Consider the following 15,038-nt stretch of genomic DNA (forward strand, 5'->3'; position numbering starts at 1 on the left):
AAGACTTTTCTGTTTGCTGCTGCCTTTAATTGAACCAGATTCAAGGATATTAATCAATTTCCTGCATTTTACTACTGTTATTATTTCTTACACTGCTTTTAGTGTTTTAATGACTGTTTTTAATGTTTCAATGAATGTTCTTAATTGTTTTTAAATCTCCTTTTCTTTTGCCTTATGTTTTGATGCTTTTAATGGCTTTATGTGAAGCACTTTGAATTACCTTGTTGTTGAAATGTGCTATACAAATAAACTTGCCTTGCGTTCAGTATAGAGACGTGTGCAAATGGGAGAGGAGGGCATGGGAGGGTTTCTAATCGTCTGCTCACTGCATAGAAGCGTGTGTGTCTCTTTGTGCAGGGGTGATAATGTTAAGGGGGTGTGGTGTGAGTGGTGGCGTAACAACAGTTATCTAAATAAGCGTGCATTCACAAACAATGTCATCTATTAATACTCTCCCATGACACCTTACTCACTAATTCCCACCGACAGGAAAGGCATGCCATCAGACAGGGTGACTGTAATAGCGGCAGCGGGACAACGCCCGGAAAGAAAGACATGTGGGATCTGACCAGGGGTCAGCCTTAATCAGATGTCATTTACAGCTTCAGCAGCTGAGCTGAATGACTACTGCTTTCTCACTCAGCTCCAATGTGTCCCTTATTACAGTTTCATTAAAAAAGTAATGACTGCAGCTGGCACCCCTTAATGAACATTGAAATTGCTGTTATGCTGTTCATACCAAACTATATTTCCATGGAGAAATGTGACAGAGGCAGTAGAAGGGGAAGACAATAGCACGCTGGCAGCAGAGCAGGGTAAACACTGTTGCTGATGAGATGTTGCCATCAGCAGAGCTGTGATCAGAGCCCTTTGCTGTGTGTCTGAGTGCCTGCATATGTGCGTCATTGCGTGGGTGTTTTTCTGTGTTCGCTGAACTCCTCTTATGTGCACATTTATGGGACGGTACCTGTGTTCGTGCCTTCATGTGTGTGTCGGCTAGTTATGCCAGTGGGATTACAAAAAGACAAATGAAAGAAATTGGAGTTACCGGGGTGGCGCAAAGTGTGAATAAATCACTGTCAGGCATGCTTCATTTATGTTTTTAAAGCAGCTTCAGAACTTTGTCTAGCACAGCAAGGTTCCAGCGTGTGCAAGGAGAAGATTAACACCAGCATTTGCACAACCATACATTTCTCACATTCTCTTTGATCGTAGATCATGGGGTGAGGGGAGATGGAATAGGTGCGCTTCGGCAGCAATGACAGCTTTAGCTATTTCCTCTGCATGAGGAAAAGACAGTGTTAAAATGATTTGCCACGAGGGGTAGTCACTGGTATGATATGAATATGGCTTTGGTTCTATTTTAGCAGCCCAAAGAAAGATGATATCTGGAGGAAAGGTGAACAGTCAACCCTGACTGTCACTGACCAGTCAGACCAGGTTCACATAGTGCCCGTAAATCGTTCTTTGTGCATGTTTTGATCTTCACTAACCTGCTGTATCACAGTAATTCAAATGGTGTCTGGCAAGCTTCTCGCCAAACCTCCATGGCACTCTGATTTTAAGATGATATGTCCTCAAAGGAGCCCATGGGAAAATGAATACTTAAGGGGCTTCCCGTCACTGCGTGTTAACGCGTTGCCTCCAGTCGTTTCAAGGAGGGTAAGGCGGCAGAGGTGAAGCAGGTTCCATCAAGGCAGTACGGGGCATAAAGCGGTTGCCACCCATGTGAACTTGCACAGAGTTCACTGTGCCGATCTTCTGTTTGTGGCTTTGGTCAATCAAATCAAGTCAAAAGTCAAAATGTGTAGCTTAGTGTAACTTATGGATGTTTGAGCTTCACTGTGCAGAATAATGTATGTGCAGAATTTGAAACTAAGGCTTTTTATCAGGGGAAAGTTTCTCTGTTCTCACCTTTAATCTCTAAACTGTAAACCAAGGGATACATTGAGCTGTTGAATACACAGTAGAAGATCAGGCTTTGACCCTACATGACTCTGGAACAGAAAAACCCTCCGTATGCCTCAGGAGTGAAATCCCCTCACTGTCTACTACAGTTTAGAAATTTGCACTCTGTGCAGCCCTCTGGCTTAACTCACTAAATCTGGAGCAATTCAAAGGACTAACTATAAAATCAGGTCTGTATTTCCTACACAAGGGGCTGCTTGAACAGGCTCTTTCTTTGAGAGAATCAAGACAAAATTGCAAAGTCGCACGGCTGGCTTTTATAAAATCGTGGAATCAAAGGTACAAGTAAACATTCCTCCAAAACCGACCTTGAACTGTTGTGGTTTGATGAACAGCTAGGCCAGCTGGGCAAGCTCTCTGTTCTCAGGAGGCTCCTTTACATAAATCAAATTATGTTTTGGTGTTGGGAGACAAGGTTTGTGTGTTGAATACTGTCTGACTTGAGTTTTTTTTATGCAGCTTAAAAGCCATGGACGCATGTTAGTGAGTTAACATGAGTGTGAAAAGCTGAACGTCGTGGGAATCATAGCTCTCAGCTTTGACCTGAAGGGCTCTGATTTACAAAGAAGTGAAAAGAAAAGAAAGCACTTTTCAGCTTTTCTGATAAAACGTTGAAAACTAAAATAGTTTATACTGTTTTTTCATTCCTTAAAATGGCTTTATACATTTATTACGATTGACTCAATTGTCCTGTTTTCATGTCTTGAAATGTTTTGCTTTGTGAAGCACCTGGTAAACGGTTCTTGAAAAGCATGCATGTCTGCCAGTAGAATTACAAATTGAAAATGAATGGTGAAGGCTTCAATACAATCTAATTGTTCTTTTCTCCTTTCCAACTCGACTCGTTTGCCTTTCAGTAAAGGGAGAACACAAATCCCCTCTGATGTGCCTTCAATTTATACACGACAAAGCACAAAAAGCTTCCGTGCTTTTTCGGCACGCTCTCTAATTTACACTTAATACAAACATCCTCCCACATTTGCAATCAATTCAAAAGCAATTAACGGTGCTTGTTGACTATGTGAATAGCTGTTCCACAGAGACACTCACATCTTTTTGAAGTCCCACACGGTGTATTTGGGCCAGTCAATGTAGCACACCACCCGGCCGGGGTACTGGTCCGTGTTGGAGTAGTAGTACTGAGGGAATGCCAAGAGCAGAGCCAGCACCCAGATCACTCCCACCACCACCTTGGTCTCTGTGGAGGACATGCGCTGCTGCAGAGGGTGGATGATGGCCATGTACCTGCAGGGGAGAAGATACAGTGATGCTGAGCAACACCTGAGCCTCTTTTACCCTAGTAGAAGTCAGGTTAAATGAGTCACCACCACCTCTGACATAACGCAGTTTGGATGATCACTTATTTACTGAATGATTGATTCGCAGTTCATAGCTTGGCTTTGAAAGTAATATGCTGAACTGATAAAATACAATAATAGTCATCTGAAATCTACACGTAGACAGATGAATAAAGCAATAATTTGACATTTTGGTAAATACGCTTATTAGCTGGTTAGCTCAGCCTAGCATAAAGACTGGAGGCAGGGAAAGGTAGCTCTGTCCAAAGAAACATTGCACCTGAACAAGAAATAGTCCTGCAAATAACTCGCTGCAAATCCATAAATGTCAATATTACACACTGGTTTTTGTATGGATTAAATAAACAAGATATACATTCAGACACACACTGCTTTTGTTACCTTTGGACAGAGCCAGACTAACTCTTTCCCCATGTTACCTCTCTTTATTCTATGCTCAACAAATCTAAGCGCTATATTTATCAAACAGACATGAAAGTGATATTGTCCTTCTTAGCCATACAACATTTCAAAACTATTGATCCATATGTTTTGGTGCTGTAGTGTAGCACACTGGATTTAACATTGAGTGTAAGGTTAAAGTGATTTAATGATGGTTGAAGGTGTTCACATCCATTTTGGGTGAACAATTGTAAGATGATGCAGCAGGACCTCGTCTGAACTGAATTTAACATGCTTAACCTAATGAAGATCAGACTTTAAACAAAAATCCCCAAAAACAAGCAAGCGGTGAGGCTGTCTGCAGTGCAGGCCTGGCAGAGTGTTACCAGTGAAGTGTCTGCTCATGTCTGTGACTCAGAGCCCTCAGGCCTTCATGGACTCCAAAGGATTTGACACCAAATATTTAATGTGATGACTTATTTATATTCATAATTACTAATGCAATAACTCTCTGTCCCCTAAAATGAAGGAATAAAAAGGGCTACAAACTTTACATTTGCCGTGGATGTAAAGAACACGTTACGGTTAATAAATCATTTATTATGCACTTGCTTTTCGCAATCATTTGGAATGATTGCTCAGAAAATCTATTAAATGAAAATGTTAGAAGTACAAACCATAGCTGCCCGTTGCAAAACATCTCTAACAAAATTAATTAGTTTTGTACGTGATTGTGTTTGATTGTTTACCTAAAGGCAGACTGGGGGAAAGGATAAAGAGTCGTAGAGATGGAGAATTCATTGTTAAGTGTGTGATCACAAGTTATTTAGGTCCTTGATAGGCAAAGTGTGAAAAATGCTCATTTGTGTAATGCTGATTAGAGTCATAAACTGAAAATAGAGTATGTGAAGGGTAACTCAAACTTCACACTGAAACACAACCTGCAGGACATACACACACTCGCCCACACACCTACGTCTGAAACATTTAAAAGGAATCGAACAACACAGTAAGCTTTGATTTGTCAAAAGTCATACTGGTACATAATCCATTTTCTGGATAAAAGTTTTTTTTATGGGGATGGGATCACAAACGTGTGCTCTCCTGAGAGTTGCATTACAAAGAGTGTTATGAAGTATACTTCTACTCAAATGATTACCGTGTGCATTTTAGTAATCACATCACAGGTTCATAATCAGACTCCTAATCAGAGAGACGACGAGTGCATGAATAACCTAAAATGACCGAGAACATCTATATCAAAACACTTGCTGTCAGAATCCAGTTCCTCAGTAAATACACAATGATTCAGGGTGTAAGGGGGAAACTAAAATGCATTACCTCTGTTCTTTTTTTAAATCCTCTGCATAGATTTTTGACTGAAGTTCATTGCAGATTTGGTTGAATTAATTTATCTTCATTTAAATCCCTTAAGCATGGTTTGTTCTTCCGTATTACTCAATAACCTGGGAGCTACATTTATCAAGTAAAGTGCTGATTTGATTGAAAACTATTTTGTCAGGGACACATATATTAATTATGCACTTCATGTGTTAAAAACATTGAAATTAAACATTGTAATGCCTGACTGTATTCAGTCTGGAAGCATGCACGGTATAAATTTCTACAGAGCATTAACATCAGTGTTATTATTTTTTAAGCAAAGCTCTCGAGTGAAATGTCGGGTCTAATTAAAGGCTTAATTCTACTAATAACCCGAATGAATCTGCTAAATGGACGTCAACTTCTCCCTCTAATTATATCAGAGACAAGAGGAGGCCTTTGAAATCAAACGCTCCCAGCGGTCTGCTGAAAATGGGCAATCACAGCCTTGGCTTTACTTTGGCTCTGCTTCAAACAGCGCTGGCAGCCATGTGGCTTTCCTTCATGTAGGTGAGTCATAGTCGGGCTGCTGATGTCAGAATCAAACACACACCTGCAGAGGACAGTGCTCTGCTCGCTCCACAAGCTCAAATCAGCATCATCATCACCCCTGCTGGCTTGCAAGCACTGTGCTCAGATCTAATGCAACCTGGACACCTGACCAGGCAACAGTAAAGGTTTAGTTTTTAAAATGAGCAGTCAATCTGGCGTGATTGAAGACTGAAGATTATCAAGAATGATGAAAGAAGCTGGACTGTTCATATGGGTTTCATACGGAACACACCAATCTGAAACAGACCTGTGCAAAACCTACCAGAACCTACCGGCAACAGCATGATGTGCTAACAATTGACATGCAGCCACACTAAAGAGCAGAAATATAATAATCTATCAAGATCATTGTCATCCTAAACTAGCCAACTCACAAGCTTTCTGATCGACGTCTGCGATGCACATTCAAACCCCATACCAATTATTATTCAATTACAGTGTGTTTCAGTTCGAGCTGTTTTTCTGTCAGCGTATAATCTATAGCTCCCCCAGCATAACTCGATATGAACACTCCTTTTATTCTCGCTTTTTTTTTCTCAAAAGAAAAGTCTCTGCATTCTAATGTATCCCTGCGACCTAGATAAATGATGGAGGAAAATGGCTGAATGGATTTAAATGTCCCAACAACCACTGCAACAGTACAGAGGTACTTAATGTTTATGGATTTGCCTGGAGAGAGCTCTGCTCTCCTTGTGTCCCTGCATTTTATTTAACATCTTGGAAAGCACACCTTTGAGACTTCGCACTCCTGTCTGTGAGCAATATCTGATTCCTCTCAAGATAATACCTTCTCACTAGGTGGCAGGCAGCATGGGCAGCTGGTGTTAGATTGCATGGGTGACATACACCTCCAATTATCCACAAATGGCACCTAAACGGCCGTGGCAATGCAAACAGTTCGATACAAACACCATGAGGCTGCTACACTGTTTTCCTGAAGAAAAGGAAGTGATTAAGAAGAAAGCAGCTAAAGCTACGGATCAAATTGCCTGCCTTCAAGCCCGCCAGTGATTTCTTTGTCCTTTTTTTCCAAATTGCATTTGAAAGTAGGCTTTGGTAATTTGATCATGAATTTGCTTCATCTGGATTATTGGCCGGCCTCTACGTTTTTTTTTTTGTTGTTTTGCAGAAGGTTACGTAAAACTTCCATCAGAGGATAAAGAGCCTGGGGTGTGTGTGTGTGTACATATGTGTGTGGTAGGTAATTTGAAGTATTGTCACTGTTGTTTCTATTATTGTCTACATGCATACATATGAATCCTTCAGCCGCCTCAGTCTCATCAAAAACCACCAGACACCATGTCCTGTGCAAAACCAATATCCACCTGCATCCCCTCTTCCATGGTTGAGTGTGTATCCTATGTGTGTATGTGCACATAGAAATGCTAAGCAGTGTGTGTCCACTGAGGCAGAAGATGAGCTTGCTTGTTGAGGTTAGCCTAATCTAGAAAATCCGATCCTCACAGCATTCAGGAAACGTGCTGCAAAGTGTCAAAAGCACAACCAAATAGAGAAATCACAAATCCAGAAAACACAATGCTGCAAGTTGCACAGTCATACAACGGGAATGACTATTTGATGAACTGATCATACCATATATTTTTTGTTCTGTTTTTGTTTTTTAAGTTCCACCATTCTGATTTCATGACCAGATATGATGTACCACTATGTTAATTGGTAGGCTATTAATAATCAAAAGGCTAACTGCAAATATCTGCAAAATATCTGAAAGTTGAAAAACAAAATGTGAGCTCATTTTGCATCTAGCGGTTAATTTGGCCTTAGTAACTTTACTTTAGATAACGACAAATATCCCAAACATGTCAACGTTTTCAAAATAAACTTCCAAATAGGTTTACTTAGTTTTTAGGTCTAGTTGGTAACAAAAGCACTTGGTAAGGCTAAGGAAAAGATTGTGGTTTGGGTTAAATTAAGTGCGTTTGTTATGTCAAACAACTACTTTACGTAACTGGTGTTAATAAAATAAGGAAGTTGCGTAAGTAAACTACGTTAAAATATGTTCATCCATCCATCCTCCCCTCCCGTCTGCCCTAAGCAGACTGCCACACACCTTATACAACGGCAGTTGCACTGAGCGTCTAATAATAATGCGGATTGTTTACATTGGAGTTGGTTGAAAGCTTGGTGCGTCTCATAGAGACGGCAAAGGTTGCCCTCTCTCTTTGCAGGTTTTTTTTTAATACGGTGCCTCTTTGTATGACACCGTACTTACAAAACAATTAAAACAACAAATAGGAATACCAAATGAAAGATAACATCACATCATCAATTATAACAAAATCCACCAGCCAGCCAAGTGCCCTAAAGCAAGGCACTAACAGCTTCGAAGCCATTTGTCAAGAATCGGAGACGATTTTTCAGTGACAGGAGATGACAAGTGTTGATTGGAGTGTTGTTTGTTCACTAAGAGGTGACATAGCTCTGAGGCAGCTGTTCAAAATGATCTAAATGTGTGACGCTGCCTCCGATGGATGTGGATTTATAGAAGCACTGACGCTGTCTTTCACAATCATCAGATCTGTAATAAACAGTGGGAATGTTTGATGCGTTCCTGCTCACTAGATATCCGAATGCAAAATGTGCTGTGTGTGCAGTGACCTGACCCGCAAATACACCAAAGAGATTCAGCATTAAAATAGGAGGGACATTAGACCAGAGATACAGACACAACACAGACTCCATCCTCTACATGTTGACATCTAGCATAATCAGACTGAAACTGAGCTTCTACCACAGACATCTATTACATATTTAGGAATAAAATGTGTCTTTTCACTCTCTTGTCTCTGTTTTTGCTAAAATATTATCTTAGAGTGCCAGCGAAGTTTCCGTTGGTGTAGTGGTTTGATTTATATTCAGTGTTTACTTAATGCACCTTCTCAAACGCATGTTGGTAGTGATGGATTTAGAAGAGTGTGACTGCAGCCTGTAGCTCAGGGTAAACCAGCAGAAGCTGCATCAAATGTACAACATCATCACTGAGCATGTATTTATTTTTTGGTTTCGTTTGAAAGATGGTCTTTTGGCTTTAAGATTTAAAATACTTAAACATGCTCTCTGGCTGCAATGGTGGTCTGTGGTTTGGTCTAGATGGAAATATCATCAACATTGAGATGGATTGACATCCATGGTATCCAGAAGATGTATCCCTCTGACTTTGGTGATCCCCCGACTTTAACACTGGCTCCACTATGACATTCGCAATTATTGTAAGCCATCTGTTACTTCAGCACCATGGACAGCGCCATAGATTTATCAATAGATGACACAATGAGAGCAGCTTCTGGCATGCGCTGCGGGGCCTCTGGTGGAATCACAAGCATTGTCTAGAGGCAGCTTCTGGGGCCACGTCGCCGACGGAACATGGCCCAGCTGCACCAAGAAAAGGCTATTGATATTTCAGATTCAAACTTGCACAAACCTCAGTCAAATAAAGATTCTCTGAGTCAGGTGGACCCTCTGCCTCTACACTCTCTCTGCTACTAGGGGATGGAGAGGGGGGATGAGCTTTATGAGAATAATGGCATAGACCAATGACATTGTTGTGGAACAGACCTATTCAATCCGTACACTACGACGACAAGGAGGCTTCGAGTCCTAACCACGATGGCAAACTTTGTTACTCATTTAAACCTTGACAAAAGCAGTGCATACCAGATCCACTCCTACCTTTATTACATTTCACAATAAAAGCCCTAGAAATATGCAGTACACGGCGTACCTGTTTACCAGAGGGAAATCAAATTCCCTCAGAGCATTTTGCTAAAATAATCTCAATAAAATAGCTTACAGAAGCTTGGGCTATACAGTACTTTACCTCAGACAGACTGCCAGAGGTAAATTATACCGACTCAATAGGTCAATAGGATTACGGTAATTGACTCGCTGCATATGCAAATTTATTCAAACCTTTTATTGAAAACGTGTTTCAAATTTGCATCGCTGGCGGTATGAATAGTTTTGATTTAACATTGTTGCAGCCAAGTATTTAGCATTATCGTATTTGATGTGCACTGTCCCCTATAAATAAAGAATAACCAAATCATTTGGACCATAGATCCATAAATAGATCAAACAGAATAAAAATGCATGTTCCTATGGTTTGTGATAGGCTTCAGACAGATTAAAAGAGAAAACCTAAAGGACAACTTCACTCAGAAATCCAAATCATTAAAATGTCTTCTTTCTCACACCGCTCTAATCCCTGTTTTATAGATGTAAACCTTTATGAAATTAAACTTCATTACAATTGTCATATACATACAGGTACATAGAGGAAATTTGACCTAAGCATTTAGGCGCAGAGGGCTAATGTGAAGCACCCAGGGAGCAAGTTGGGGTTCAGTGTCTCGCTCAAGGACACTTGTGATCAAAGGACGACCCACTCTACCCACTGAGCTACACGTAGACATACAACACAGTCCTTTTGAGAAGAGATAACCTATTGTTCCCACTTTTCATGCTGAGATAACCAGAAAGAGAAAGGTGGGCAGAATAACTTCCCGTGATGATCCCTCTGGGGGAAAAAAAAGACTTCAGAGGGAGTGGAGGAAGTGGAAATTGGATGAGGAAAGGTGAGAGAGCCGGAGAGGAGGCCACCGTGAGCTGTCGTTAATATGCTGTGCAGTAATGCTGCAATCCATTGTACTCGGAACTCAGATAAAAGTGCAATGGAACGGTAATTTAAGTCGGAATACCAGGTTGGAAATTCAGTTTGCCAACATAAACACACCTGACATCACAGCAACAATTACCTTTTTATCATCTTTTACTGTATGTCCTGTTTTATGGAGTGTTTATGTTGTGACAACATTGTAGCTGCCATTTCCATTTTATTCAGTGATTTGTGCTTCTTCGTGAGCATGCGGCACCAGCCTCCTCGCAGTTACCACGAATCTTTGAAATTACTTAAATTAGATTTCTATTATTATTCCCCACAGGGTTAATTTAAAGATGGTTACTTTATACTTTTCTCTTTGCTAATGGCTGTGGTAATTGATTTAGGTCCTCTGTAGATGCTTGTGAAGCTCAGGGTTTGCTGCGGGCGTCCATGTTTTCCATGCAGATGCTCTTTAATTTAAATTTAGATTGAAAGTCAGGAATACCGACTCCGAATTACCGATTTGCAATGGATTGCAGCATTAGTTTTTTGCTGTCTTGACTTGGTCTGTCTGGGAAAAGCTGGCTGTGTGCTTCAGCCAGGTGAATATAAAAGGTACAGAATGGTCCAGTCTCAAACAATCACTCTTTCATTTCTCAAAGTATTAGCTCCTCAGCCATGTGAGGGGCAGCAAGTAATAGCTCAGAAGTCAGAGAGGCAGGGAAGTGGTTGGCTGGCAGGTTGTGAATGAAAAACACTCTTATTTCTCTAAACAACTCCCACCGAAGTGCCCTTAAAGCCCAGAGCACTTATCATTAGTCAGACACTGACAATCGGTGCAAAAAGCCAGATTTACTAAGGTGTTTCCCAGAATGCATTTCAGTAGCGACTTTTAGTTTGCCAGGTTGTGCCTGCTTTATCTTTGACTGTTTAGCTGTTTAATTCATCAGGTAGAGCCTCCAATGGAACAGAGGGACATACAATAATAATAACAATGATTGATGATGACTATGATTATGTTGATGATAATAATAATAATCCATTACTATAAATAATTATTATGAATGCTTCATAAAAATGAAAGGAACCGATAATTGTCTGTGTTTTTTTCACACCCTTTCACAAAGTACTTTTCCTTTTGATCATTTGTTGAAAATATGAATTAGTGGATCATAATCATAATCATTTTGTGACACCTTTGACCATTCGGTTTAATACAGCAAATACTCCTTGAGCAGCAGCGTTGTCAGAAATACAATGTGCATGCATTGTTTTTCTGTGAATCCCCCTTTTTTAGCACCGGAATTGCGGACTCCACCACTACTAATAGAAATAATTACTGAATGTAAATACATGGAATGCTATCACAGAAAAAATGCAGACCATAGATAAAAATGAGGTCTGTTTTCATGAAAATCTTAAGGATTATAATTTAAATAGTTGGTATAAATTAAAGTTTCAAGTTTGGGGCCAATTTTTCCCCTGCTGTCTCATTGAGCAGACTCCTCCAGAGCAGGCTGCCAGACTCTGTGGGTTGCTGCTTTCTTTATCTATGATTATGTCAGTGTGTTTTATTTTAGCTTTCTTTTATGCTGAAAACATGTGTGTAAAATCTGGCATTTTTCAGTAGTTGTATGAGATGAAACAACCTTCCCTTTTATGGTGACAAAACTGCAGCACTTTACTTCCTTTAGCTCCATCAAAGCCCCTTTGAAGTTAAACAACAGGTGCCACCAATCTTGCTGAAAAAAATTGAAATATCTTCAAAGTCTGATCTGATATCTTTTTTATTATTTATTTGTGGGGGTCACTTTGTAATGTATATTTACAAAGTATTGGTCCCCTTGATGGCCACAAACATCCCAATCTTGCCTGTGTCTTATCCTCGATGGCTGCTGCCTTTTCATACTTCAGGTTGTTGGGAATGAAAAGAAGCGTGCTTGAGTTATCAGTAAATATGAAAAACTAAATTATTGACATTAATAGAATTATTAATACTACTATGTTATAATTAGTATTCCCACACAATGTCAATAATCAAGGTACTATTCCACATCCAGACTGAACAGTGAAGGTGTTTAGTTTGAGCACGGGCCACATATCCAGCTATAATCACAATACACATGCACAGAAACGCAGAGAACAGCTCAGACAATGGCAGATGCAAACTAGAATGTGGCTACGTCACGTGGGACTACACATTGAAGATAGATCGAACTATCAAAATGGAGGTGTAGTTTCGCATGTGACCACACCTCGCGAGATCACAAAATGGCGCGAGACTCTAAAATGGCGAGAGAGATCGCGTTATCTACACGTGTCTGAGCTATTTAGCTCCACCCGGAGATACTTAACGCTATATGTGTGTGGGTTAGTAGAAAAAGAGGGAAAGCAAACAAAAATAAATCCTCCAAAACAAAAGCAGATCCTCCCCACCGCGGTGGAATACGGAAGATTGCTATCTCATCACAGAAACGCGGCTGACGATCTTGGACTCGCCCAACCGCGTTTCTGACCTTTGAACCGATGAGACAACAACTTCCGGACCCACTAGTGGTGACTGATCTCAAAACACGATTGCAGCAGTATTAAATACAGTCATTTCTACACAACATTAACGATCTCAGAGCATACACTATGACCTAAATCTGCCCAGACTCTAAGCCTTGCGGTGAGATGACTTCGTGGCATTCACTGTGGTCCTTCTGAGCTCCTCGGTTCAACTCAGGATCGCGAGCTTCGTGCTCTCTGTGTCAGAGATAATTTCTTTGGCTCAGTAAGGGAATGTTTTTTCCTTATAACCGGCATAAAGTCGACTTGATTGTTAAGAGAAGTTGTCCTCTTTCTCTGAAGAATGCGTTTTCTTCACTTCTGCAGGCAAGTTGTCCGTTTCTCTTTTTAGGATGCGAAACAAAAACAAAACAAACAGTCTTTATTCGTCCAGCGAATCTAAAACTGTTACCTAGGTTTTTCTTTTAAAAGCAGCAAAGCTATGTTTCTGTGCCTAAGCACAAGCAAATTGAATCGCGTGGAATGGCAGAGAGCTGGGGGTGAAGCAAAGTTTTATAGTTTCAGGAACAGGCCAGAGCTGCACCACAGGGTTGGGGTGTCTGTGGCCCTCGTTCAATTAGATCGCAGTGTTGATGTTTTATTGCTTTCGCATCTAAGGCCATGTGAAACATTCCTTGGAGCTTGCTCTTATCAACAACTGCAATCAGGCCTCTGATTGCTCTGCAAAATAGGCAGGCCCCAGTGTCTTTGTCACAGAGCACATGGTGAAGCACATGGTCCCAACAAGGTAAACTAATAAAAAGTTTACAATGGCTGCAGGACTAATCGAACTGCAAGATATTCCTACCCTGTCTCCTACAAAATTGCGTTCCCATAATACAAAACTAAATTCAGCAATATATAACAAAGATTGTTCACAAGTCCCAAATCTTGAGTCAAAGTCAAGTCTTTTGAGGACAAGTCCCAAGTAGAGTTTCTCTGACTTAAGTGGGACTCAAGCCAAAGTGGCAAACTCCCCCGTGGTTCTAACTCAGCACACTGGCATCAGCACCCTGATTGCACTGGTGATCTATGAGTTGTGTGGTGTTCTTGCACTACACACGACCCATAGATCGCCAGTCCTGAGTGTAGCAATGATGGAGATGAATAAAAGCCTTATCAGCTGCAGCATCTCATCAGGGCTGATGGAGCACTGTGCTGCAAAAAAAGTATGTCATGTCTAGCAACTAATGGGAGCTCTTCAGCTCTCACAGGAAGTAGTGATTGCAAATTAAGAATTGAAATACTAACTGCACCCTAAACAGCAGTGAGAGATAGCTCCGAGTATATCACCCACTGTGATATTATATCACAGTGGGTGAATCTTTTTTTTTGTTCCTACAACAGCCAGAAAAAGTATAATGCTGTCAGTGTGAATTATATGCTACTCAGGTTTTTAATAACATGTTTGTGTAGCATGGACACGGGTCAGGGGCAAATTTGCCTGAATGTGTGGCCTGTTGCCATCTTAATCTGCCTTTTTGTTCTCACGTCCTCTAAAAGTTCAACTTCATTTTCGAAAAAGTCAAGTACATGGCTTTCTTGCTAAAAGAGAGATATACGGAAGAATTAGAGGCCATTATCACCGAAGATGTAAAGGTATAAAAGAGACCAATGCAGACTTGACAAGCTGCAGGCAGGATGTTCACAGATGTATGTGTAGGAACGGTAGGAACAGTATCCGTATGTGTCACATTGATGCATTCATATCCAGAAACAGACACACTCACACAATGAATACAGATAAGAGATACACAAGCAAACACACATTGTAAATAAAACAGCATTCCTGGACACAGATGTACCGGTACACACACATACAATGTGTACTCGCACACAACCATACAGACAAAGATGCATGCACACGCACAAACACATGAAAATGCAATGGCTCACACCCCCATGCCCAGGCATTCACACATATTAACAAAGCAGCACAGGGCTTTTTATGCATCTAATTTCCATTCACCCTCGCCGACACAAGGAGCTGTCACCACTGATCAATAGGGGTCCTTCACACATGAATGTTCATTGGGAGGGTTATTGCATGCACTGAGCTCCACAGAGTTTCCTTCAACTTGTGACTATAAGAAGAGGTCCTTTGATGGAGAATAATAAATAAAAGTATTTCTCAGTACTGAGTTCACTTTATCAAAACTCTCCACACAGTCAGAGCAAGAGAAGTCAATGATCATCTACTGCAGTTCACTTTGGCTAACAGATGCTGAATAAATCCTGCTCACGCTACATTAATGCTGAATAAC

General features: G+C 40.7%; 1 protein-coding gene across 1 annotated transcript in view; it reads right to left on the reverse strand.

The window, feature by feature from the left end:
* The window catches only part of tacr1a (tachykinin receptor 1a), a 29,342-nt gene that overhangs the window by 12,810 nt on the left and 1,494 nt on the right, over positions 1 to 15,038 (reverse strand). The window contains exon 2 of the mRNA XM_076104593.1: positions 3,019 to 3,213. Coding sequence (XP_075960708.1) covers positions 3,019 to 3,213 — 195 coding nt within the window. The remainder of the gene's footprint in view (positions 1 to 3,018; positions 3,214 to 15,038) is intronic.

This window comes from Anarhichas minor, unplaced genomic scaffold, assembly GCF_050575085.1.
Source record: "Anarhichas minor isolate MPS153535 unplaced genomic scaffold, ASM5057508v1 ptg000030l, whole genome shotgun sequence".
Taxonomy (NCBI): Eukaryota; Metazoa; Chordata; class Actinopteri; order Perciformes; family Anarhichadidae; genus Anarhichas; species Anarhichas minor.